The following is an 11,711-nucleotide window of genomic DNA, read 5'->3' on the forward strand; positions in this document are numbered from 1 at the left end:
GGTTATAGCTCTGAAAATAGTGCCCCAAAATCCAAAAATGTAAACATGTATAGTTGTAGAAGTGGCCAGGGGCAAGTAGGTGACATAGTTTAGCCAGCATCCAGCACTGGATGGATGGATGGGAATGGGAATATATTTTTAACCGGCTTTTCCAGGGGCTAAGAGCGCACAATACCTGCCAAAACACCTGTGGCAGTTGGCCTGGTGTTATTTGTGTTGTAATGTTTTGTTTTTGTCTTGTTCAACTTTAAGTTATTTTTTTTTTTTTTAAAACACAGAAATGAAATCAGTTTAAACCATCTCTCATCTTAGTTGTGTAGTTAGTTGCGAGGAGGAACTTATTCAGGAATTTCTCTTCCTCCTCCTCGTGCCTCTACTGGCATGCGGGGCAATCTCCCAACAACAAATACCACTTTTTACAATTTAAGGGCCAATCACTGTAAGCCATATGGTCCACCTGGTCAAAGGATACCAGAACTCTTCTACAATGAGGCATACCCAGTCCGAACCAGGGGGTGGTACCGCATCGGGCATTACAACCAAAACTTGAGGGGGTTAGCTTCATTAAATACAATCCCCAACGCTTGACTCAGTGTATGTACCTCTAACCGCTGATCACACTCTAAACACAATGTAAACACACACGCTTGAGTCAATATGAAGTCCAACAGGGTAAACAAGAAACAGTCGTTTCCTTTCCTCTCCTCCAGCTCCAAGAATTGCCCAAGGCCTTTGGGTGGGACCCTGTGGCCAATACGACTACTCCTGTCGTCTGGCATCTGATGCAACAAACAGAGCACAACAACATTCCTTGTGATTCTGACTGTACTGCTCACAAAACATCCAGGTGTTTTAGAGGAAGTCTGTGCAAGTGTCCCACTGAATCCATCTAACAGACACCAGGGTCACACAGTCCCCTGGAGAAAGTTTACAAGCTAACCGCTATCACTGCCGGTGCACAGTGACACTTTAGGGGAATCTGTACTGTAATAGGACGTGTTGGTAGAGTGACAGACGCATAGCATAGCAACAACGTTTTCTTCTTTCTCTCGTGCTGTAGCAGCAAAGGCCTTGTATTCCATGTCCTGTTCTCCAAATACAGTGCTCCTGTCCGTCCCCAGAGTTATAAAGAAGTGAGCTCGCTGCAGGGCCTTCTCCTATCGTGCCCCCCTTCTTCTGGAAGAACCTCCCTGCTGACAACAGTCTGACTCTGGTGAGGTCTTTAAATCGAACCTTACAGCTCGTGTTTTCTGTGTGTTTGTTTCATTTTTACCATCTGTGTGAGCAGTGTGTATAGTAGTTACAAGTTGGTTAACATTCTCCCAGACCCATATTTATCAAATATGATCACTATCATTAATTAGTCATCCTCATTGTCCATACTGTCATTTTACTATGTTGGTCTATTCTGTATGCATGACATCTGTATGCATGTCTGTCCATCCATCTCAGCTCCATATCTTCATTTTTTTCCCCACTTGAGGCAAATTTCTCATATTGGGATATATAGATAAAATGGACTTCAGTACTACATGATCTGAACCAAAGTCAGTCAAATCATACAACTGCTTTAAAACATTAACGAAATGCTAGTAATTAAACATTGGCATACAGCAAAAAGTACTTTGTGCACAGTGCTTCAAAGCTACAAAGTGAACTACCAACAGAACAGGAGGCCAATTTTCACTTTCACTTTTGCTTCATAAACCAGTGATTACCGCCGTCTGAATGGGCCTAAGAACCCTACAGTAAACCTTTTCCTCAAGCCTAGCTTAACAAAACACAATGAGGGTCCCCCATCTGTCACCCACATGGACAACGTCTAGCTGGTGAATTTTGACATGGCCCACACTCGACCAGACTCTGACTGCTGTGTTAACGTCACCCTACAGTGAGCAACACTGATGCTGTTATGATAACACCACAGCCAGATGTAGATGGAAACAGGAGCGAAGTCAATTTTCTTATCTTTCACATCCATAAACTGTATTTATGTGTAATAGATCCTTCACATTCATGCTAACTGCACAAAGTAACTCAGCAGAACTGAAAAAACACTTGAAGTGAGATTAAATTCCTCTAGGAAGGTCCTGCAAATACCAAGACTAACATAATAAACAATTAACAACGGCAACCATGAGCAAGTCACCTTCGAGCCTAGGACACAGAAAAGCAAAAAAAAAAAAAAAACCTCAACCTAGTGGGTAGTGAAAAATACAGATGTATCTTTAAAGAGTTTCGTCCCTGATGCAGCAGAATAAGAGTGGATCCCAAGTCATGCCTGTCTGGTTACATCACTCTCAGGAGGGCTGTTCATAAGAGGCACCCCTCCTCGGGCAAATCCAAGGTCCATCATAAAATGCAAAGCGACATGTGTCCCCCATCACTAGCCAAGGGTGCAAACTGTCTGCTTGCTCTAAAAAGGAGAGCATTTGTTCCACAGAGGTGGGGACATACACGCTGCTGTTAAGCTAAAACACACCTCAAAGACAGGTGAATACAAAACTGACCTGAAGTGTCCACTCAGACAGCGTGAGCCACAGATGCAGTGACTGCCTAAAGAAACCATCTAATGCTGAGCCCTAACAGTCACTACAAGCCTTGCTAATGCAGACACACGTCTCATAAATAATACATCTCACTATTAACATCAAATGAGTAATAGCACAGGGATGCCTTCAAATACGTGGCTTCAAGGGGGAATGAACGGTGTAGTAGTTACAGAGGATGCCCCTTAGACTTAACAATAAGACATCTCATTACACGCATTATGTGGTGAACTCGAGCTCAGTTACAGAAACATTGATATTCCGGTGCAAATACAAAGTAGACGTTGTGTTGTCTACAGTCTGGCGTAGGTGATGGCTACCAACCCGTCGTGGACAGAGAGACACACACCCAGACGGAGGCACCACCGTCCACCATTACGCCTCCATCAAAAGGCTTTTCACGGTTGAGCTAATCTGACAAAGTTCTGAGATCAATGGCTCATAAACCCCAAAATCAAACCCATCAGCGGCTGAGAAGAACAGTCGGATTAGCAGTAACCGGTGCCAATGCTGGTTATGATGTTTATAAACTTTAGTGAGCCAACTTTGCCCAAAAGAAGACCCGTCGTTACCTATATCCAACTAACACATCAACAACAACAAGCTACCTCATGCTAACGTTAACTTGGCTTGCCAACAACAACCTGTCCATCTGTCCGGCTGCGAAACCAGTGGCTAACTACGGCGAGCTAACAGCCATTTGTGGCCACCAGCGGTTATTATAGGAAAATGAGCTGAACACACCTTTACATGTGGTAATAGATGTTGTGATATTTATCCGGATTACTGTACGCGGCCAAATAGCGATACACGACGGACAATGAAAGCGACCCCATCTCACTGAGCTGCTAGTGTTAACAGGCTAGCTGGCGAGCTAAGTTAGCCTGCTAACGCTAACTCCTTGGACACTCGGCTGCCCAGACAGACAGACAGACAGACAGACAGTCAGTCAGTCAGACAGACAGACAGTCGCTAAATGTGTTCACAAATAATCAAGCGATAACTGCACACAGAAAATGACAGTGTTGTCTCGGCGCTTTCTAGCTTCAATATGGTCAAACGAGAAAGATAAACTTACATTATATCTTACTATTGGTGCATCCCAACACAAGTTTGCCGGGGAAGTTTTAATATCCCTGTACTTTGAGGCGGTTCGTCCCTGGCAGTCCGTACTCGGTAGGTGTGTGCGTGTAGCTGAGCGACACACAAAGTCCTACCTTGCACGTTAGCTGAGATCAAGCTATGCTAGCTAGCTTAACTTAGGTTAGCCGAGCTAACAGCGAGAGAGAAACTTCCCCTCGTCGTCATAATTCAATGTAATATTAAAATACTGAATTAGTTGATTATGGTAATGAAATACGCGGACTTACGAAGTCTAGGAGGAGCCTGACCGAGTTCCCCCGCGATTTTCAGATGTTTGATGTCAGTAGTTAGCTGGCTTCGGTGTAAAAATCCCGGGGATCCCCTCTCTTCTGTCCGCTGCCACTCCGGTTGCCAGATAATGTAATGAGCCACCACAGGCGGCGTCATGCTGCGTTCATACACACCTCGGAAATGTTAAGTTTCCAACTGCTGAGATAGAAGGAAAATGCTGCGTTTGTGACTACCAGATTGTAAACACTGTAGATGTATGGAAAGTAAAAACAACAACAGGACAGCCGTTAAATGGGAACATAAACTCCAGCATGAATAACATTTAAATATATGAATAACTAAACACCACACTTGTATTGTTTGATGATCGGTTACTGTACTCATTTAATTCGTTTTTATTATATGTTTATATGACAATGATGTGTGGGCTGCTGACAGAAACCTCCCAGATACTCTGTTTATGTGTGCAGGACTACCCCAAAAAACATAATATAGTGAATTAAAATAATAAATCACTTTTTGCTGAATAATAACTATTTTATAAGCTTCTCTAACTTACTCTCTTACACCTCTTACAGTCTTTACTTAGACACTACAACTTAGAAAAATAGGCAAATGTACAAAGTCATGTATCCATTTGACCCTTTCCACATTTTTCAACTATAAACCTCATTCAAACATTAAAACTTCCTGCTTAATTGGGACTTTTCTGTTATCATTACAATTTTCATACTTTCGGAAATAAGTTCCATTCAAATAAATGGACAGAACGTGTCAAAATTCACATATTTCAACAGTTTTTCATACATTTTCAACTCTTATCCACTCTATTCCAGCTAGAAACTCCATTCATACATTCAGCTGTCTATTGAATTATTCAACTTTCAAATCCCATTAAAACTTAAATTATTTAAACCCAAAATATTTGACTTACTTTGAAGCTTTTGAAGTTACAATGGCAGTCAATTAGAAAACCCTTCATACCCACTCATCTTCAACATCTTCCCACTCAAACTTTAAAACGTTCACTCGACTTTCATGTCTTTCATACCTTTTACACAATCACAATTCAAAATTCATTCAAGAAATAAGTATGATTTTTTTCTATTTAAGGGACGGAATTTTCAAAGCCAGAGTGGGAGACTTAAGAGAGTCATAATTGTACACTCAGCTTAAAATGTTCTCTTCAACTTGCTGTCATTCCCACAGTTGTCACTCCACTTAGATACATTTTACTTCAAAACAAGGAATGTTGTGTCGGTCAGAGACTACTGAAGACTTACACTTTTGCAACACTGAATTGCAACAATCAAGTTGGGCAACAGAATATTCCCTTAACCGTTCAGATAACTTTACTGTAGCATAATTGTACAGGTGCATCTGTGGAGAATGATACCCACAGAGCACGAGAATGTCTGGGCAAGGAGCTTAATGCTAAACAAATGTATCTTCCACAGTGATCAAAAGTGTGAATACACAGTCAGTAGAGTACTCAATCTCTGGCACCAAAACACTTTATAACACATACTCCAACAGGTTCAGAATATATAATGTGGAGAGCTTCTTGAAAGCCACGGTGCTTGACTCTTCATCCTGGCCTTGAGCCTGTCTGCTTGAATGCCTGCTTTCTGCAGAATGCACTGAACACATACCAGGCAGACCAGGAGCCACTGGAGATGAAGGTAAATGGACTAAAATTGATTAATTTGGAATATGTAGAAATTGCATTTGTGTTAATCAAACACAGCCTGTTTTTAAAAAAACTGTCAAGGTTTAGGACTAAAGAACCAGGTTTCACCATTTATGCAATGCATATGATGTTGATTATCAGTGTAAAAATAAACTACAGGAGGAGGATCACAACATTACAGTATCATAAGGATCGATGCATGCCCAAACCAACATAGTTTGCTTTTAATATATAGGCAAACATAGTATATTGATGTTACAATTTACCAATAATAAACAAACTCTGTCCTAATAATAAACAGCTCACATTCACGTGTTACTTCTATATACAAGCAAAGGAGACCAACCAAACCAATCATTGGAACAACGTTCGCTAAAGCACAAACTGGTGCGTACATACATACAGTGGTGCAAAACATCCACCAAGAAATATAATTCAACACATACAATAGCCTCTAAATTCAGACCAATAACTTAGGCATCTGGGTGCTTATACGCTGTTAGTCAACAGAGTGTTTGAATGTTTTTTTCTACCTGTCATATTGATATTTATTTAAGAATGACAGCTCCACAATGTCACATAGTATTCCAATTACAGAGACAGGAGACCACCTACCAAAAACAAACCGAGATAAATATGATTGTTTTTAAATATTTTGTCATTACGGGCGTGCTCCCTACCTGGCCTACATATGTGTTGTTTCCTGGTGCTGGGGATACCTGGGAAAGCACAACCGGGTTGTCATACCTGTGTTGTGCTCTGTATGCATCAGGAGTACCCTGATGAAGATGGGGAGTTCACAGGTTTTAAACCTCCCATTTAAATTAGTACGGGACTGTTCTGAATATCTGTTATTTACACAATTATTCATCCATTCAATACAATGTTAATTCATTTCATAGAAGTATTGGACATTTGTCAATCAGTTTTTGAGTAATGACATGTTTGTATGTGTGTCACAGCGGCCACAATGAAGGACAAAGGAGCACCAGTGCAGAGATAGGCTGAGGCAGGAGGTAAGTCACAGGAACAAAGAGGCAGGCGATATGCTGGAGGAAGACAATGACAACTGCATGTGTGGAAAAGCGGTGTCAAATCTGGACTGCCATGGTAAAAGAAAACAAGACAAGAACAAGGAATAGACAGATTAGGCTGTCGTCATGACGACCATTACACACCTCCTGGGAACAGCACTAAAGTTAAGTAATCAAAATATGAATGTGAACAATTTTTTCATTTAGTTTTCTTCACAGACATGAACAAACTGCTAAAATATAGGCCTACTGTGTATATATTTAAAGTTTTCGTACACACCTTAAAATCAAGAAGGCCTCGCAACCCTCGCTAAGCTTTGGTGATCCCTTGTGATGATCCCAACCCCTAGGTTGGGAACCGCTGTTCTGAAACACAGGAGACAGCACATGACATAGCATACAGTTTGAGTAATTTATATTGTCTCTACTGTTACCAAAGTAACTGCATAAACAAAGATACATTTTGTGTTTACTGCCTGTTTATAATTTTGTCATGCTAGCAAATGTAGTCCTACACCTTGCCTCAGGTGGTGCCAAAATCAGCCAAAATGACACGGATTTGTATGAGATTACTCCAAAATAGTTACTGTTAATAGATACTGGCCCCAGAAAATAAAGAGGCAGCAGATAAATCATATGTAAAACAGGAATATTCCCAAATAAAAGGTTTTGAAATGATGGCTCTCCGGTGCCCTGTTATTACACTGTATCGACAACATGATTAGTATATCATTTACCTGCCAAGCATCCCAAAGTGGGTTTTTTGGTGCAGAATGAGACTGTGTTACCCCTCCAAGGCACACATTTGGTAGAGAGCGTTCATCCATGAGCACCTTCTCCAGCTGGTAGGTGGGGTGGCCTTTGTTGCTAGAGGGAGTAGACAGTAACAAATACATAAAAGATGATGAGTGCATAATAGCTCAGACTACATTACAGGATTCTAATTAAATTAAATTATCATGGACATGAACACTGTGGATGTGGTTGAGAAGAGATGTCCACTTTTTCCAATGTGTCCTTCTCCTCCACTGGAAGAACCAGACTGGCCTGTAGAGGTGATTTTTGTATGCTCTTTTGCCACAATTTGACCTACTTATAGTCTTTTTTCTTGGATGTGGCATTAAAATTCTTGGTGAGTGCTTAGAACAGTTTGAAAACATTAGATAAACTACATAAATCATCTTCACATAAATGTCACACATCAGAAAAGCAGTCAATGTCTGATTTTTGTTCCTGGATAAACTTTGGAATCCTGGTGTGTTGGTCTGTCACCAGGGAAGCTACCTTGACACCAGATCTTTGAAGATATTCCTGACTCAAGATCAGCCCTTCCTTTTCATACGGACACAGTTTCACTGCTCTGTGGATCATAAACATAAAATACAGAAAAAAGCTCTCAAATTAAATCCTCAAAATGTCCAAAGAGTTTCCCTGTTGTTTGCTAATGTAATGTGTGTGTATGACATACACTTGGACACAACCTGGTCCATAGCAACATAACTGCACTGACACAATCCATTATTTATGCAAGTGATTTTGATGTGTTTGCACGTGCACTGCACTGAACACCTGTATTGAAAAATCAGAGAGTTCCTCTATAACAATGTGCATAGCATGTATCACATTTCACTGTAGCAATGTGGAAAGCACTGGCCCTAGAAATGAGTATGATTTTACCAGAGAGAGAAAAAATATTATTAAAACTATTATTTTAACAAACCTTGTTAGTCGGGACGAAAGTGGGGCCTGTGAAGTAGACAGCAGGTGATAGGTGCAGATTCACTACCCAGAAGTGGTTGACTTTATCATTTTCTGGTGTACAAGCAACTCTGGTGGAGACACTTCTGGGTCACAGACAGGAACATTCCTTTTATGAACGTGTGTACCTCACAGACAGGTGGGGAAAATGTAAAAAAGCTCAAGCAGGCACTCCTCTTACACAAAGTACGTCATCATGTCCCTGTTTGTGCTCTGGAGAAAACCACAGGCAACAGAAAAGACTTGTTTGCTAGTGTGTTATATTTAATGTGTCAGCTTCATAGTGAAATAGCATGACATATAATTCTCACATCAGCATATAAATGCTTAAATTAAGAAACTTGCAATAACACATGAATGCATTGCGTTATCAACCTGATACTGGAACTGCTATAGGTGTATAGACCTATCCTTCATTAAAAGCAATTTAAAAGCAGAACTACTTAACCCCAACAATATTAAAATACAATAAAATTTCAATAAAATTATCAAAAGGCGGTTAAATAAGAACAGGAAAAAGTCCAATAAAAACGAAGATTAGAAAACAAATACTAAATAGTAAAATTAGAGTAGGTCAGTCTATAATATAACCCAGAACAGGCAAAGCAGCAGTGGCAGTCTCTGCTCAGCAGAGGGACAATAACTCGCATTAAGGGTCTAGGCCGTTTTTGTGTAATCATTTCCTTGTGTAATCATGCTTGTATAACATTAACCCTGTGATGTAGAATCAAGTTATGTACTTACTATACTTTTTTCAGGACAACCTGGGATATCAGAATATGTATGCTGCAGTGATATCACATGAATGTATTTTAAATATAAAACAAAACAGAAATTGAATCTCAGAAATGTATTCAAATCCCACATTTACATGTTTTACAGATAGGTCCTGTTTTTATCCAAATACTTAGTTGTGCCATGCCTCAAAGCAGGTCTTGTCTGCAGTCACATCGCACTCCTTACACTTTCAAGGGATAAACTGACAGACCTGCCTGGTCTGCTTGCAGTGCTTCAGCTAGGCTCTTCATCCTGTTGGTAAAACATCATGGTAAAACTAATGAAATAAATAAAATAAAAATGTGATCATATATATGATCCCTACTAAACCTCATCACAGATCATATAGTTATTTATTAACAGGTTGGTTATTTACCTGGTGATTTAAATATGTATAGAAGTCCGGATAAGCATTATCTGGCCACTGCGTTGGGTCACTAATCCACTTGACGGCTGACCGATCAACCTTATATATTAAGATATCAAGAAAGCTCAGATTCAGGCATGGTCACAAAATAATTTAATAATTTAATAAGAATGTATTCAAAATTGTCAAAACTGTTTTAAAAGCATCAAACTGGTTATTGTCATTTTACCACCACATATCAAAACAGGAGGTATGAGGATACAGTCAAGTATTGTGCTGAAGCAGAATACGTGTGTGTACTGGGGGTTTCAGTGGCAACATAACAGGTGGAGTAAATACATTTTTTGTTTAATGAATCATACTTCATTTAAAATATAACCTGTATAATTTGAAGGTAATTAATTAGGTCTGTTAAATAAAATTAGATGTTTTGAGCAAATTTGTTTATGCTGGATAATTAACAGTTCAATAACCCATGGGATGGCAGTTGAAGGAGAACAGAACTATTGGTTGCACAGCAGACGCAACAGTGGATCTGGCCCACTGCCAGTATATATGGCCTAAGTCCCTAAGGGAATGGCCGTATATACTGCCTAAGGCTTTAGGGTCTTCCTGGGACCACAGAGGACCCTGCAGCAGCTACAGGATCAACAGAGACAGGCGCTCCAAACATTTGCTGTAAGAGTCCAAACTAAGCCCTGCCACCTTCCAGAGAGCCTCTTCCCATTCCTGAGGTACGCTGTTGTCCTCAGGGTGCTCCTGAAGTACACCCAGAGACACAGGAGCATCATGTGACAAAGCTGGACTGCACAGCTCAGCAACCATGTTGGGCCACTACTAGGTTGTGACCTGGTGCTGGTGTGGGGATTCCTGTGGTTATTCTCACTTACTGAGAGCCCCCCTTTTTCCTGCCTAATAATAATCACCTCTGAATCTAAGTTTGCCCTCTGCAGACAGCCTTAGCAACAATACGAAGAAAGTGTTCTCAGGTTTATCTCAATTCAAGCTGCTGGGGGCTGCTACATATAGCAACAGAGGCACGCAAGCAGCAGCCCTCTTCTCATTTCTCCCCTCTCCACACTAGCTCAACAAACAGGTGCAGGAATGGAGGTGGGCACAAAAGTCCTGGCCAGTGGGATTGCTCAACAATGGTTCATAGTCAGCACAAAGCCCAAGTTTTGCTTTGTATTTGTGCAGTATCAACCCCAGAGGATACATGTTAGATGTATGTGTAGATTTAGTTTACTGCTCCACACAGGACTCGAATAGCTTGTAAAATGCACTTCTGAGTGGGGCAAATGATCAATTTCATGTAAGAATTGAGAACCCATTCTCATGGTGTTGTTCCTGACAAGCTAGCCTGGTGTGGCAACATATTTTCACAAATAAACGTAGGTCTCATTAGATGCCTGGTCTGGATTTTATAGAAGTCCTTTGGATGTATAAAACCTCTTAAAGCTAACAGGGTCGCCAGCTTCAGCAACTCCCAAAAAACGGAAACTATGAGCACCAAAGTATCAAATTATCAGATGAATGATTTGTAATTCTATGTTATTGATAGCAACATTTTTATAATTGATAGTATTTCCCATCTTTACTGAAAAGCTTTAAGCTCTTAAGAGTTTTAGGGAAAAGAAATGAAAGGCCTTCCCCAAGTAAAGGCAGGTTGGATTCAGTGACTGAAGCAAATAAAATCCCGGGCTGTTAACTAAAGTTTTACTGTATATGTATATAAAGAGATCCTGCAGACACAGATATCCCAGCGGATCCAGTAGCTTGTTACACCAAAATGAAAAGCAGAAAATGGGACCAGTTACCACTAAGTTTTACCAATCCCAAACAGAATGCAGTGTCTTTATTGTACTTCGACTTTGTATTGTGGAGCTAATTGATTTGCCAAATAGTTCTTTGATACAGAGAGATCTGAGTGAAACCAATCATCGGAAACAAAGTTAAAAAGAATGAATTTACAACTAATTGTTGTAAACTAAGATACAAATGAATTACATATTCTTTCTGTAAAGCATCAACTGATCAATTTGATTAACAAGAGAAAATCAATACAGTATGTAATTGTTTTGGTTTTACATTTTAGCCATTTGCACGTTTACATAGTGGCAGCCGTTAAATTTATTGTCTTCTAGAAATGTTAGTTTTTGTTT

The 11,711-nt window shown here is 40.1% G+C and overlaps 1 protein-coding gene across 3 annotated transcripts in view; it reads right to left on the reverse strand.

The window, feature by feature from the left end:
• Positions 1-4,047, reverse strand: part of gatad2ab (GATA zinc finger domain containing 2Ab) — a 30,202-nt gene extending 26,155 nt beyond the window's left edge. The window contains exon 1 of one of the 3 annotated variants that reach the window (XM_035653198.1): positions 3,920-4,047. Coding sequence is in view for 2 of the 3 variants with exons in the window: in XM_035653197.1 (XP_035509090.1) it covers positions 3,628-3,629 (2 nt within the window). In the remaining variant the exon portion in view is untranslated. Of the gene's footprint in view, positions 1-3,627; positions 3,844-3,919 lie in introns of those variants that run through there. The other 2 variants (XM_035653197.1, XM_035653196.1) reach the window with 2 other exon arrangements.
• Positions 4,048-11,711: the final 7,664 nt, after the last annotated feature.

This window comes from Morone saxatilis, unplaced genomic scaffold (genome assembly GCF_004916995.1).
Source record: "Morone saxatilis isolate NCDOM2014 unplaced genomic scaffold, NCSU_SB_2.0 Contig12, whole genome shotgun sequence".
NCBI lineage: Eukaryota > Metazoa > Chordata > Actinopteri > Moronidae > Morone > Morone saxatilis.